General features: G+C 41.6%; 1 protein-coding gene across 6 annotated transcripts in view; it reads left to right on the top strand.

Moving 5' to 3' along the window:
- The window catches only part of Piezo (piezo type mechanosensitive ion channel component), a 289,087-nt gene that overhangs the window by 256,729 nt on the left and 16,056 nt on the right, over nt 1-16,302 (top strand). For all 6 annotated transcript variants that reach the window (XM_083113418.1, XM_083113417.1, XM_083113421.1 and 3 more), the window contains 2 exons: nt 120-301; nt 15,029-15,289. In XM_083113418.1, coding sequence (XP_082969544.1) covers nt 120-301; nt 15,029-15,289 — 443 coding nt within the window. The remainder of the gene's footprint in view (nt 1-119; nt 302-15,028; nt 15,290-16,302) is intronic.

The following is a 16,302-nucleotide window of genomic DNA, read 5'->3' as shown; positions in this document are numbered from 1 at the left end:
AATGCCATTTTATTTGCTACGTTTGATCCCCAAATATGCTCAGTTTTTGTACCAAAATTGTTATCCCTTATTCACCATAAATATGTGTCCTGAGTAATTGATTTTGTTTATTTTATTAGGTTTTCTCAAAGTGACTGGAACCAGCTTCTCGGCGTGTATAGGAGAGATCGTTCAGCCCAGACTTTTCTGTCTAACTATGACTACCAGGACGTTGTGGTGGCTCAGGTGAATGGTAACTCCACAGCAGTCTGGAGCATCTCTCCCCCTGCACAAGAGAAAATGATTGATGAAGTTTTGGGAGGTAAGACTAATGAAGATAGCTGATTTTTCATTGAAAGTTGCTTCTGGAAATGAGATTTGTACTGTAGACGATTACATAATGCTCGTGGTTCTTCAGTCGGTAGGTAGTCTCTGGCCCTTACGGGCTGTAGCACCACAGAAAAAGAGAAATATCGGCCAATATTGATAGACTATTGGTTAATCTGTTCCATCCCTAGTTTAGTACTATAATTAGTTCTAGTATAACAGCATAAAAACCCAAATCTTTGAAGGTTGACATACTAAAAACTGATAAAGCAGAGCCATACTGATGTATCACTCTTTGCAAAGATTTATGCATCAGTTTGTATATAAGAATTTTCACTCTCCAGTTGCGGCAATTTGATTTATTAACACTTATGGAAACATGAGACATAGCTTCCAAATTTGTTGTATGGATGAAGCAAAGGAACAGATTAATACCATATTTACTTGTGTATAATGCATGTGCATGTATAATGCGCACCCTGGTTTTTGATGGCGAAAAGTGACAATTTATTCGTATATAATGCACAGTACAATCCAGGTTCAAGAAATGGCTTTATTAGTTGTAGGTCGTAAAGCTGTTGCTATGCTGATCAAAAGTGAATGACATCATACTTCTTCAATGAGTCACCTGTTTCTATGTGGACCAAGATGAGAATATCCTCTTGTGTAAACAATAAATCACCAACCTGCGATCCGCGCAAGAGACAAAGACAAAGACATAAAGACAGACGATGGATTCGGGAGTTGAATGGCTTCGTCTACGCGGCTGGTCCAGGGATACGTGCCTCCAGGTTACGTTGCCGAACAATAGGATAGGTTAACCTAACCTACTCACCCACTTTGGGCTTGATTGAACCTATGAAACTACTCTGCTGTGCAACCTGGACGCACCCATCCCCATGCAGCTCTACGCTGTCCTCCAGTGACCATTAACATGGAGGATGTCCCCAGTAGACCAGCATCCATTCCGAGGAATGATTGCTGGTGTATCATAGGGACTTTCAGCCTAGTTATTCCGGAGCGAGAGGTACGCTTCCCGGACTTACCCGCCCAAATATGAATTGATAAATCAAGATGTTGGAAAGACACATTTAATATTCGGGGTACTAATACATTTAACTATATACAAGCACTGCACAAACTTATAAGATTGTTTTTACAATTGGAACCAACAAAATGGGTAATAAAAACACTGTACTTACATATTCTGCATTCACCTTACCACACATGGGCCTTGTTGCACTTGTCACTCCAACTATAAATGGGGAGATTTTCTGTGAATTTACACGAAAAATATAGCGGTATCTTAAGACATATGGGTATTGTCTTGCAAATGAACGGTTTCAGGGAGCTATATCACAAAGGATGTGCCGATTAATTATGGATGTCTTTGGATACAAAGCATCATGGTTTCCTGGAGGCTCATTGTCCTCACCATGTGGTTTTGAGAATTTCAGAATTTTCATGGATATTGGTTCCATGCACTTTAAGACACTTCCAGTGCTGTAATTCGTTCATATTATACACTACAGGACTATTCCTAAGCCCTTATTGGATATTTCACACACTGGTGACTCCATTGTCCTCTCTCCACTGGCCTACTCTGGCCCAAAACTTGGAGCGATGTTAACTGTACCAACTGTTAGCAAGAAGTGAAATCAAGATGGCTTCCTCACATGTTAAAAGCTATCACAGACTCATTGTCTGGTAGCCACGCCCATGAGGCCACCTGATTGGTCCACAGCACCTTGGGTTACTTGCCTTCATCAAGTACCTTGAGAAGCCCAATAGATGGCAGTCTAGTCAGGGCTAGTTCCACTGACTCTCACCAGATGGCTCTGGTGCTGTGAGACCGATTGTCTTTTGTCCAAAAACATCGATTTTTTGATGTTTTTGTGGTTTGTTTGCACATATAATTGTGACTTGGAGTTATTTTCAGGGAGAGCAAGTTAATTTGTGCTTGCACAAATATTATCCTGAAAATATCTGTATTAATAAAAAATTTGCATGAAAAACAACATGTGCTCTCTGAACTCTGTTTTTTCCACAAAGGCTGTATTTTTGATAACCAATGAATTTTGGTCTGGGGCTTATTAATTACTTAATATTTTGATGTTTTATCATACTTTTACTAATTAGGCCTAATTTCTGTTAATCTCAACATATCTGGGAATGTCTATTCCTATTAATTTTACCTGAATTGAATTGGCCTTGTACTTTGGTTGGAGTGGAGTGCTGCCTGTATGTATTGGGGATGTATACCCAACCTTTGGTTGGTTATACATATCCCGGGCCCTCGGGAAAAGAAAAAGGATACGTGAAGCGGATCATTTTTCTTTACCTTTTACTACACTATACCCAAATACATACACAAAATATTTATATACACACTGAATTGTTATGACCACTCTGGTCCGAAAAGAACATATACATGAAAGAAAATAAATTTGCAATTATTCATGCCCGTCACTTGGATATATGTTTGAGAAATTGTTCTGTTCGATATATCGAACGATTTCCTAGACGGTATATACATGGTTAATATAACACACACTTAAAAGTTTTCAATAACTGATTTTAGTCATTCATGTTATATCTGCTTATTGCCGCACTGAATACAGTTTTTGTATTCGAACTGCTTAGTAGTTTTTAGGTGCGTATCTAATGTCTCTGCCCCTCATTCACTTGAGGGTGCAGTACCTTCAAAAAATGTTCACCATACACCTTGGTATGTTGTCCACATTTGATCACCTCACAATTGTTCTTCAATATCTCCTTAGGTGGAGATAGCTGTCACCTGGCTTTGTGCACTTTGCGTTGCCATCAAATGTTTTTGTTGCTCGCTTGGCGGAACAATGCTTCGACCTGGCTGTCCATTGGGATTGTGTACAATCTGTGGAATGCACTCATTTTGTGAAGTCTGTAGGATTGTCATGGTGGTTCGTTTCTGGATGTCATTGTTCGATTACGAACCCCTGACACACTCCCTGCTTCCCCATATTGTTGGAACGCTGAAAAGATTGTCTCTAGTTCCTGGTGTAATATGCTTGGGGGTCTGCTGCTGCCTATGACACCATGCACTTTTGTATGTTTGCTCCGGGGTTTTGTGGTGACACTGAGGGGGAGTTGGAGTGATGTACTCACTGGCCCCACTTCACACGCAGGCTTTGACCTTACCCTTGTTGGTTTTGGGGTTGTTCCTTATAAACAACCCTATATGTTTAGGGGTGCTCGCATATTTCTATTACTGCTAACCCTGGTTTGGTCGAACCTAACCCATCGGTAGTGCAAATACCCAATGATTGCTAAGCAATATTTTGCTTGATTGGTAGTGAGTGATCTAGCATAGATTTGTACTCATAGGGAAATAAACCTCTATATGATGGTTGGACTCACTTTTGTGTCCAACAAAGAAATGGTCTGGGTAGACAACAATGAAATTACCCTTTATACCACAATGAAATTGCCTTGGCATATAATACTGAAGTAATACTTTTGTATACAACAATGAAATAATATTTTGTATACAACAATGAAATTGACCTTTATACTCAACAATGAAATAATCTTTTGTACATAATAATGAAATACTCTTGTATACAGCACTGAAATTGACTTTTGCATACAATGATAAAATAATCCCTCACATGATCTTGACAAAAAAAATTTCTACCCTATGTACAAATGGGTGAATGTCACAGACCAGACAGAACCTCATCCACAAAACCTCTGACCTTTAACATATATTAATACTAGTGTTCGAAAAATGTGTAGCTTTTTCTCCTCATCTTGTACCTGTTGTACACTCCTATCCGTGCGTCTTACCCTGGATGCGCTAGAGGGATACCAATACCTCTTATGCGACTAATACTATAGCGCAGGAGCCGTACCGTCGCGTACTTCTCTCCTAGGTCCTACTGATATCGGGTTTAGGAAGAAACGTAGAGCTGATGAGCAGACATCTACAGTTTCCATGGGGAAGTATCACAAGGGTACGAGGGTGGAGCCATTTGTGCGCAGTTACTCGTCTTACCAACAGACTAAGCAAGTCGTAGGGAAACGGCTGCACCCCGTCGGGATTGAGGTTGAGTCCTCGTTGAATTCAGAGGCCCCTTGGCTTGAATTAACTTCTTTGAGGTACTCTCGATGCTAACACCGGATGTAGTAGTCTGAGCTTCTCAATGTAATGACTATACACCTTATAGCTACACCTCCACAACTTCATGTTATTAACATGTTGGTTGGGTAGGCTCTTACCGCTAACACAATGAACAAGATTAAATATGTTATCCGTCACCTGATCACTACAAACTAATGGACCGAAGAAGGTGTGGAACAATTTGTGGGTCTGTCCCTCTAGAGCTTTGCTTTGGAGATGGGATTTAAGAAAAACTAAATCATACACTTTGATCACAGTTCTGTTTTGCTGTGACTCATTTACCTTATTGTTGGCTTTGTTTCGCCTTTCGGCCGTCCGGGATACAGCCATGAACAATTGCTGATCCCATTCGGTTTGTTCACCTGTAGGAATATGAAAGTGTTCCATAACGGGGTTCCTGAGTGAAACATGTAGCCTAAGTTCTGCTGGTGCGTACCCAGTGGTGTCATTGATCGAGTGATTGATAATGCTAACCACTGCTGGTAATTTATCTGACCATGTTTTATGGTTTTCATTGCACATGAGCTTTAAGAGCTTTCCCATCTCGAGGTGCGTCCTCTCAACTAGATTGGCGGATGGGAGATACAATGGTATAAACAGAACCTGAATTCCCATATTTTCAAGGGTTTGAGTGAATTGCTTGGCCCTAAACTGGGGACCATTGTCCACTACAATTCTTTGAGGAAGTGAAAAATGTACAAAATATATATCTATGAGTTTCCTCAATATTAAGGGAGTGGTGGAATTTCTGAGCGGGTATGCCATTATGTATCTTGAACATCCCTCCAGAATGGTGAAAATGTACTTCTCTTGGCGCTTACTGGTTGGGAGTGGGCCTACGAGGTCGCAGAACAGAGTTGCTCCTAACTGTTTGACATGGTGGGCCTGCAAGACTTGCCGAGGGGGATGAAGGTTCGGTTTCACCTGCTGGCATTGAATACAGTCAGTCACCCAAGCCTTGACTCCTCGCCTCATACCTGGCCAGAAAAAACTACGGAACACCTTATTGTGTGTTTTGTCTACTCCTGGGTGCCCATCATCATTGTGATATGCTGTGAGCACCCGTGAAACTAAAGATTCGGGAATGTATATTCTGAACTTATCGACAAAGTGAAAGTCTTTGACCACTAGCAGGTCATTGACCATTTGGTATTGCTTGCTCCAATTTCTGCACCTAGGATTGTTATCCTGTTTCACCCCTTGCAGGTAATCTATGATTGCTTTGGACCTGGGATCCCTTTCTTGCTCTCTCTGGAGATCGTCTCCGGACAGATTAGCTATGGGTTGGGGTAACACTTGAATTGGGTTGACACGTCTAACCATCTCTTGCTGTCTTTCCGGGATGCGGGATAGCATATCCGCTAGACAGTTCGTACGACCAGCCACATACTCTACATCAAACTTGTAGTTCTGGAGTTTGAGGAACCACCGAGTGAGGCGTACGTTCCATGAATAGGCTGAGTTGAGCCATGAAAGACTCTTGTGGTCGCATAGGATGGTGAAGGTCTGACCTTGCAATAAAAATGAGAACTTCTCTATGCACCATACGATGCTTAGGAGTTCAAGTTCTGTGGAGGTATATCCTAACTCGTAATTCTTCAGAGATCTGCTAACGTATCCCAATGGCCTCTTCTCTCCTTCACAGTATTGGAAGCAGAATCCCCCCACCCCTGATCCCGAGGCGTCGGTCTGGAGGTAAAACTTCTCTGAGAAGTTGGGGTGAAATAGTTTGCAGTCTTCCTGGACTACTGACTTCAGCGCTTCGAACGCCTTTTGGGCATTCTCGTCCCACTGCCATTTGGATCCTTTTCGTAGCAGGTCGTAAAGAGGTTGGGTGTATTCATTATAGCTGGGAATGAACTTACGAATCCACCCGAAAGAACCTAATATTTTCTGCAATTGTTTGATATTAGCAGGGGGTTGCAGGTTGGATATGGATTCCACATATTCCGGGCACATGGATATGTGTTTGGAATTGACTATGTGCCCTAGGAACTTAATTTGTTCTCTGGCAAATGAACATTTGGACAATTTAAGGGTCATGTTAGCCTTTTGAAAAATGGCAAGTACCTTACTAATGTGGACTAAATGTTCTTCAAAGGTGGCAGAGAAGATTGTGATGTCATCGACATACGCTAAGGCAAACTCCTCGGTACCACTCAGCAGTTTATTCATTACTTCAATGAACACCTGCATGCTATTGATGTGACCAAAGATTAGTCGCTTAAATTGGTACATCTTGCCATTGAAAGTAAAAGCAGTGTACCTCCTAGACTCCTCTTCTAGGCCTATCTGCCAAAAACCAGAAGATATATCTAAGGTTGAAAAGTACTTTTTACCTTGGAATTGTGTGAAAATTTCCTCCATGTTGAGGGGTTTCAATTTTAAAGGCAGGATAAGTTTGTTGATCTCTCGTTGGTCTAACGTGAGACGTAGAGATCCATTCGGCTTTTGTACTACCAAAACTGGGGATACATATTCAGAATTTGAGGGCTCAATTATGTCCCATTCAATGAGCTGTTTGATTTCCTCCGCTACACCATCTTTGTATTTTACAGGGATGGGATAGTTTTTTCTAGCTACATACTCAGACTTGTGGAGGGTAATTTTGTGCTCATGAATGTTGCACTTGCCTGGGCGGTCACTGAAAACAGTTCTCATTTGACACAGTGTTTCAAACAACTGTTCCTTTTGAGCTTGGGAGATACTGGTTGCATTGTTTGCGACATCTCGTATCTCGGGTATGGATGCCATGTCAGACTTCTGGAAGGTATCCAGGGGAAATATGTCCAGCTTGTGGATCTGTGCTTCCTCGTCTTGACTTGCATCTGGACCTATTGGCAAGAACTTAGTGATCGTGGAGTGTGACCCTTTCCTGAACATTAATTGATGGGATGAAAAATCTATCTGTGCATTAATTCCATATAACCAGTCTAAACCTAAAATACAGTCTATGCTGAGTTCGTTTACGACTACAAACTCTACACAAATCTCCGTATCTTCGACAATGACACCTACTGAAGCAGTTCCCAGGATTTTTTGCTTTTTAGCACCTGAGTAATCTACTAACTTGATATTGTCACACTTAATGAGTCTGGGCCGGGATGCATTGTGCGTGATCTGTTTCCACATCTTGGAACTCAGCACAGATACCTCAGCTCCAGAATCGACAAGCGCTTTGGTAGGTACATCCACCAGAGTCACCTGTATTACCGTACCGTACCTATTGTTATGCTTATTTATAGGGACTACACAATTGTTACTGGAGCTACAGAACTCATTCTCTATTGAGTCATATTCATCCAAATTCAAAAATGCTATATTTACTGACCTAGGAGGATTTGTTACACCTTGGCCACCATCACCCCCTGCGAGAGCAGCACTGGCTAGTTTCCCGAGGGTTGGTCGTAGGGCAGAATGGCATTCATCTCACTCTGTTGAGATCCCATTTGTTTACCCTTGGGTGTGTGACCTGGTTTGGTGAACCATTTTACCTCATCGAGTGCATTGAGTATGGCATCCATACCTCGTGGGCTGAAGTGAACCAGGTCGGGTCTCATGTTTTGACCGTAACCCATGGTTTCTTCGAACAGCGACATGTTCATTTCTTGGCCCTTGTGCACAAATTTCGATGAGGAATCCAGAACCCTTACATTGCTATTATCATCAAGGGATAATATTTTTGCAATTAGCGAGTCATACATGGCCCAGAACCTGTGTCGGTTCTCATTGGCTAACCTGGGAACTGGTGGAGGAGTCAGAACAATGACCTTCTGAGCACCTTTCCTCTTTAGGGTGTAAATGATATCCTGGAGGTTCCGGAACACCTGGTTGGTGTCCTTCCCTCGGAGCATATCATTTGTGGATACCATTAATAACACATTTTTATGAACACACTTTTCCCTTCTCAAAGCACTGAGCAACTGCGCTGAGGTTTGTCCAGATATGCAAAGTCCGATGTGGTAATTACCATCACTGTCTCTTTGGACAGGATACCCGAATTTTCTTTGCGCAAGACGTGACAACATTGAATCACCCACTGCCTGATATTGATTTATCAGTGGAGTGTGCTTGCATGAATCTGAACATTGTGGGACAGGTTTAGGTTTGGCATCGCCCTTCCCCACGTCAGGACGTTGCCTACCTAGTTTCCCTGGTTGTGCACATTTGGATGCACCTCAGCGAGATGCTCGGAAGACCCGTGTGAGCTGGCGGAACTCTTACGCTGGGACGTTCCACCCTTTCTCCGGTCTACCTTTCTGTTTGGGTACTCCTTAGGCCGGGAGCCCCTCGCAGATTTGCACATGTGAGCGTCCTCCTTTTTGGATGAACCGCTCGCTTCACCCTGACCACGACTCACATAGGTCCGGTTAATGCGAGTCGTAGTTTTCCCGTAATTGGGTCATGCTGGCCTTGCAACTTCCCTCTCAGGATATTGTGGCACTTGCACACTCTCATACCGAAGTATGGAGTTGGCCACCTCCTGAAGAGAGACGAAGGGAGCCAGGATTAACTGGTCCTTCAAGCTGCGCGGCAGCTGTTGCACAACATGGGTGAAAACCTGGTTGTCGGCGATCTCTGGCAACGCAAGCCTAATCATTTTGACTTGTCGCCAGAAATATTTGTGCACTGATCTGTGCTGGGATGGGTTGTACCTTTCGTTGAGAGCCTTCGCAAGGGAAGAAGCTCTCCACCCATCCCCTTGGAAATATGAGAGGAACTGCCTTTTAAAATCCGAGTAGGACTTGAACTTTCGTTCGTTCCTCTCGTACCACTGCCCTGCCTCGTCCCGTAGACAGAACGAGATTATTTGGAGGGCATCCGCCAAATCTACCTCCAGGAGAGTGAGATCTCTCTCAAACTCCTGCACGAAATCTGAGGCCAGCCTGTTCCCCTGCCCGTTAAAGGTTGGGAGCTGTTTGAGATCAGCAAACCTAACCCTAGGTTTGCTCTTGTTCCTCCTCCGATTCTTCCTCTTCCTCTGGCTGCAGACTTCGGCATCCGAGCTTTCGGAATTGGATTCCGGGGAGTTACCAAGTGGGTGGTACTTGTTAGGGGGAGACACATAGCCACTACTCTGGTCAGAGCTTTCGTAACCCTTAGGTCTTCGTTTGGTTTTGTGCAAGGCATGGTAGACAGACACATTCCGTGCAGGTGAGACGGGCATGGTGGCTGACGTAAGTGGAAGGGCGGACTGAGTTATTCGTCTCTCCATCCCTTCCAGGCAAGCAAGAATCCTCATCAGGCTTGCATCGTCAGACCTTTGTTCTGCTGGCAGCTGCTCCTCACCAACCCTTTGTTGTGAGGAGGTGCGCTGCTCAGTGACTTGGCCCTCGGAAATGCATACATGCGAGCTGCGGCCTTCCGCCTGACAGTTCGGCATTTCCTTCCTCACTTGCTCGAGAACCCTGTTCTCGATCGTGACCATGTGGTCACTGCAAGTGAGCTCTCTGCATATGTTTTCTAGGGCATCTAACCTCCCTAGAATCTGAGCTGTGGTGGTCTGATTGTCACCGCCTTGCACTTCGCCAACGAGTTCCCTCAGTTGCGAAATCTGGCCTGACACTTGTGTAAAATCCCTACCTAATCTTAACTCTAGGTCATTACATTGGATCTCTATTTGGTTAATTCTATTGGTGTTGGTCGCTACTTGTTTAGTTAACAATTCTGAGGTCTTCGTGGTGGCATTGTGGATGGAGTCCAGTCTGGCCTGGAATTCCGTCCTTACGGCTTCAAGTTTCTTATTTACTTCGGCCGATGCCTTGGCAAATTCCCTACCCTGACCATCAATTTTCTGACCCTGCGCATCAAGTTTCTGGCCCTGCGCTTCAAGTTTCGCCTCAAGTTTCTGACCCTGTGCCTCAAGTTTCTGACTAACATTTTCAGAGACTTTCGCTTGCTCCTGGAGCATTGCCACAATGAGGTCAAGTTGGGGGTTACTACTGGTACTTGCACTACCGTTGGGTGGGAACCCACGACCTGCTGGCCGTTCCAACGACCTTGATCTGGTATTCATATTTGGGGAGTGCCGGTATTGAGTCTCATAATCTTGCGATCCGCGCAAGAGACAAAGACAAAGACATAAAGACAGACGATGGATTCGGGAGTTGAATGGCTTCGTCTACGCGGCTGGTCCAGGGATACGTGCCTCCAGGTTACGTTGCCGAACAATAGGATAGGTTAACCTAACCTACTCACCCACTTTGGGCTTGATTGAACCTATGAAACTACTCTGCTGTGCAACCTGGACGCACCCATCCCCATGCAGCTCTACGCTGTCCTCCAGTGACCATTAACATGGAGGATGTCCCCAGTAGACCAGCATCCATTCCGAGGAATGATTGCTGGTGTATCATAGGGACTTTCAGCCTAGTTATTCCGGAGCGAGAGGTACGCTTCCCGGACTTACCCGCCCAAATATGAATTGATAAATCAAGATGTTGGAAAGACACATTTAATATTCGGGGTACTAATACATTTAACTATATACAAGCACTGCACAAACTTATAAGATTGTTTTTACAATTGGAACCAACAAAATGGGTAATAAAAACACTGTACTTACATATTCTGCATTCACCTTACCACACATGGGCCTTGTTGCACTTGTCACTCCAACTATAAATGGGGAGATTTTCTGTGAATTTACACGAAAAATATAGCGGTATCTTAAGACATATGGGTATTGTCTTGCAAATGAACGGTTTCAGGGAGCTATATCACAAAGGATGTGCCGATTAATTATGGATGTCTTTGGATACAAAGCATCATGGTTTCCTGGAGGCTCATTGTCCTCACCATGTGGTTTTGAGAATTTCAGAATTTTCATGGATATTGGTTCCATGCACTTTAAGACACTTCCAGTGCTGTAATTCGTTCATATTATACACTACAGGACTATTCCTAAGCCCTTATTGGATATTTCACACACTGGTGACTCCATTGTCCTCTCTCCACTGGCCTACTCTGGCCCAAAACTTGGAGCGATGTTAACTGTACCAACTGTTAGCAAGAAGTGAAATCAAGATGGCTTCCTCACATGTTAAAAGCTATCACAGACTCATTGTCTGGTAGCCACGCCCATGAGGCCACCTGATTGGTCCACAGCACCTTGGGTTACTTGCCTTCATCAAGTACCTTGAGAAGCCCAATAGATGGCAGTCTAGTCAGGGCTAGTTCCACTGACTCTCACCAGATGGCTCTGGTGCTGTGAGACCGATTGTCTTTTGTCCAAAAACATCGATTTTTTGATGTTTTTGTGGTTTGTTTGCACATATAATTGTGACTTGGAGTTATTTTCAGGGAGAGCAAGTTAATTTGTGCTTGCACAAATATTATCCTGAAAATATCTGTATTAATAAAAAATTTGCATGAAAAACAACATGTGCTCTCTGAACTCTGTTTTTTCCACAAAGGCTGTATTTTTGATAACCAATGAATTTTGGTCTGGGGCTTATTAATTACTTAATATTTTGATGTTTTATCATACTTTTACTAATTAGGCCTAATTTCTGTTAATCTCAACATATCTGGGAATGTCTATTCCTATTAATTTTACCTGAATTGAATTGGCCTTGTACTTTGGTTGGAGTGGAGTGCTGCCTGTATGTATTGGGGATGTATACCCAACCTTTGGTTGGTTATAAACCCATGCCACATCGCCCTCTCCCTCCATTGTGTTTTGCATCCCAAAGCTTCCACTCTTTAACCACCTTATTTATTCTGTAATAATAGAAAGCGAGATCAAAATTACATTATAGATTTGAAGTGCTCTGGAAGTTATTTTCTATTATTTCTTGCCCAACAAGTACCGCTGATACGCATCCCATGTGAGGGAGATGAATGCTCGAAATCTGCCAGAATGTCACTGCTTTTCTTGGTGTCACAGAACATTATATTACAAAGTGGAAAATCGTGGAAAATGGCATTTAAACTTTTATACATGGTTTTGCTCTTTCTTTCTTTACTTTTTCTAAAAACTTCAAAACATATACTTTTTCCGTGACACGTAACATTTATAGGAGGCACATTCAGGACCCTCAAACTAGCATACAGTAGCACAAGATTTCTTCCATTAAGGCATTTACACTCTCCATATATATCATATTATTTGGCCAATGATACATTTTAATCATTATTTTGCTTTTCCTTATCTTTTCTTTAATCCAAAGTACCATAAAAATCAGAACATTCCTTCCTTTTGTGATGAGCTTATTTCAACTGCATTGCACATTAGTGTCACCATGTTGAATGGAATACTGTTGCCATATTCAGAAAGTGCAGAATTTAAGCTTTACATTGATATATAACATGATAGGGTTCTGTAAACATGATAAATCAATGCAAGTGTCACAGAATCATGGAATGACCCTGTACGGTTTCATGTTAGCTGTACAAATTATTCCATACATAATACGCAAACAAGTGGCCGTGGTGGCTCAGTCGGTAATGCGTCTGACTACCATGTTAAAGGTCCTGGGTTCGATCCCCAACCGGTTCAAATCCGGGAACTTTTCTAACGATGGAAGCGGCCCCGGCACCCACCCAGCGTCGAATAACATGGGTACCTGGGGGAAACCCTGGGGGGTAAAGGCGGTCAGGGGCGTGATGCTGATCACATCACCCCCACTCACGACCGGATCAAGAAAGTGTGGGGCATTACCCCCACACCCCCTATACGCCTTCATGGTGTGGTGCTATGCACAGGGGAGCACTTTACATTTACCTTTTTAATACGCAAACATTTTGGAGAAAAGTGTGCATTATACATGAGTAGATATATGTAATGGTTGAGGAGAGTGTAAATTACTCATGTGTTGATGCAGATAAACCAATCTTATATCTGTCACACACCTGCAATTTATTTGCTGGTACATAGTATGTACTAATCAGAATTATTGCTACCATGAATGAAACATAGACTCTGTGTAGATGTTGTTCATTGATTTGAAAAATCAAATTTTCGAGACTTTATTCAAAGCTACAATAATATATATATTCATAAACCCTACATTGTACATCATACTTATTTGATGTATGTACAAAATCAGTGGCAGATATTGTACGCAAAGGTGTGCTTATTGTTAAGCAAGTACTCATCATTAGGACTCTATCATTATAGCTTGCATGTCATTGTACCTTGTTTAATTCTAAAACTATAGGAATTAGGCAGAACTTTAGCTTAAGTGATTGATATCTCTGAAGATCAGACCCTTTAAGGGATGGTTTTTCAATGTGCGTTAAAGTTTGGGTTGGGCAAATAACTAGAGGTTACAGCAAATTTATTTTTTTCCATCTGCGGTCAGCTCCTCAACTTGATCCGTGCTTCAGCCGGAAGTCAGCGAGATGACTGGTAGTTTGCAAACAAACATGGCTGCCTCATCGGAAGATCGATCTCCACCAGACAGTTTCTCAGGCACATTGAACAGGAAATAATTCAATAAAAAGTTACATTGGTGTAAAAATAAACTTGAGCTTGGCAGAATTCAAATGAAGTGCGCAGTAACAGATAGAACAAAGGAAATTGTCACCAGGCTTTCATTTGTGTGCAAGTACTGGTGACATCTGCCCTATCGTGAAGCAAAATCCCAAGTGGCAAGTTGGTGTATTGGGTAAGGGCAATAGTTTCGAGCAGGGTTGAAGTTATGTGTCATGAGTTCGAGTCCTGCTGCTGACTATTTTTTTTAAAATCATTCATTTACCACGATTTTCAGATTGATTCTGTACTTTATTTAGCACGATTCTAATACACGTATTAAAAATTGTTGCTTTTCTATTTCGTCAGATAGAGATAGTGTAAAAGTTTAATACAAAGTGTGAATGTTCAATAAAAATATTTAATTTCTTTGTGATGTTATGTTCTCATGAAAAAAAGAAAAGTGTACAAAGCGGATATAAACTTCTAGACGAAAGATATGTGCAAGATGAAAACATATTAATTCCTAATTAGCTAAAGTTATTTATATTTGGCGTTGTCTCTTTTGTACTGTAGGAAAGGATAATTATTTGTACTACCTATTACCATTTTGTGGTTTGTGAAGTCTATAAGTTTTAGGAAAAAAGCCAAATCTGTAGTAATTGTTTTCTCCTTCTATGTATTTCTTTGTAGCAACGGAATAATACGTGCACGTAAAGTTCTGCTGTATTTACAATCTAAACAGTGAATTTCAACAACCGCATGTGCCTTATTGTAGTTCTACCTTTTCACACCAGGTGAAATTTAATTTGAATTTACACACTTAGATGTCAGTGTCATCGAATCTCTCGCTCAGAATTGTTACGTGCCCAACTTACGGTCAACGAACCTTTGGTTATTTTTACATTGAAAAATGCAGTGTTGGTTAAGACTGGAGGTGAACTCCAACTGGTGGTTTCCTGACCAAAAAGTTGACCAGACATTCAAAAACCAACCCTCGCATATTTGCAAATATTTAGCTTTCAAGAAATGGGAAATTTGTCATAGAAAACCTGGAATTTTCCATCAGTTTTTTGTTGTTTAATTTGTAGATGTAAGATTTATTTTTTGTTTGTGTTGTTTTTTGATGCCTTTTTTTCCCCTATCAGATGCAAGAATTGAATCTCGGTTGGTATGGACAGTGTCTCGGACATCAAACAACCCTGATGTCTCTGGAGTTGTGACAAACTCGCAGGCGGTGTTTATAGAACCTACAGTGAATGGTGAAAAGAACCCCATGAGGCAGAGTTTCGCTAAAATGCTAAGTGGCAATCAAAGTGAACCTGTGACGGTAAACAACGTTTTCCCAAAATTTCTGAAGGTAACGAATCGGAAAGCTGCTTCTGTCAACCAACTCATGGGAAGCCCAAGTGAGTTCACGTTTCATTTTCAGGAAGTAGTGCAGCTGAAACTTCAGCAGTTGTCTGAAAGTGCAGATTCTTGACACTAATGGTGGTGGTAAAGAAAGAGAAAGCAAGTGGAAAATTGTCACTTAATGATTTATATTCAGTGAGACAGACATTTTGAAATCCATGCCTCATGCTAAGAAATTTTTTTTGGTCACTGTTGTCATTGATTACCTGGAAACTCTTAAATGGATTGTGTGGCTGATCACATTGAGTTGACACCTTCACTACTGAAAGGCCCAGCATTCTGTCTCTTCATCAATTTCATCTAATCCTCATTATCACAATTAGCCTCAACAGCCAGAAGAGTGACATAAAATAAGAACAATACAATTACCCCCCCTGCCCCAAAAGCCACAATTTTCAACTTGCTTTTGATTGAGTTAACAATTTCTCTGGATATTGTGTAATTTATACTTAAAGTAGGGCTGAACCATTACCAATACTGATGTATTAGTATCAGGAAATATCATTTGGAATTTAATCACCGATACAACCGATACTTTCTGCAGTCCAAAAATCTCACAGGATACACAGAAATATTTTGAACAACTTTGAATTTTCATGCATGTCACGTGTCATGTTGCCCTTTGCAGGCCCTTTGAGACACTGAGACTCCAGAAAAGTATTTGTCAGTACCTGCTTGGTCAACTGATACTTTTTGATGCTGATACCATTATCAACCAATACCAATACTTCAGTATTCCATCTGCTCAGCCCTAATACAAACTTGATATATGCCTGTATTCATCCTGGTGAACAACAAATGTGATATTGTAATTGTTTTACACAGAACCTTTTTTGTTAGGAAAACAAAAGTTTTTTCGGTATGCTTCATAAGTTTCTACATTGATGAAAAGGTAATCATACAAGCTAGTGAAAAAGTAATGCAATTTATTTATAAACATTTATACTTTTGTACATATTTATTTATATTTCTTTCATTAACATCAACAATTATTAATTTTTATTCTTAC

This window comes from Lepisma saccharinum, chromosome 27 (assembly GCF_977018435.1).
Source record: "Lepisma saccharinum chromosome 27, izLepSacc3.1, whole genome shotgun sequence".
Classification (NCBI taxonomy): Eukaryota; Metazoa; Arthropoda; class Insecta; order Zygentoma; family Lepismatidae; genus Lepisma; species Lepisma saccharinum.
This window is presented reverse-complemented; position numbering and strand designations above follow the sequence as displayed.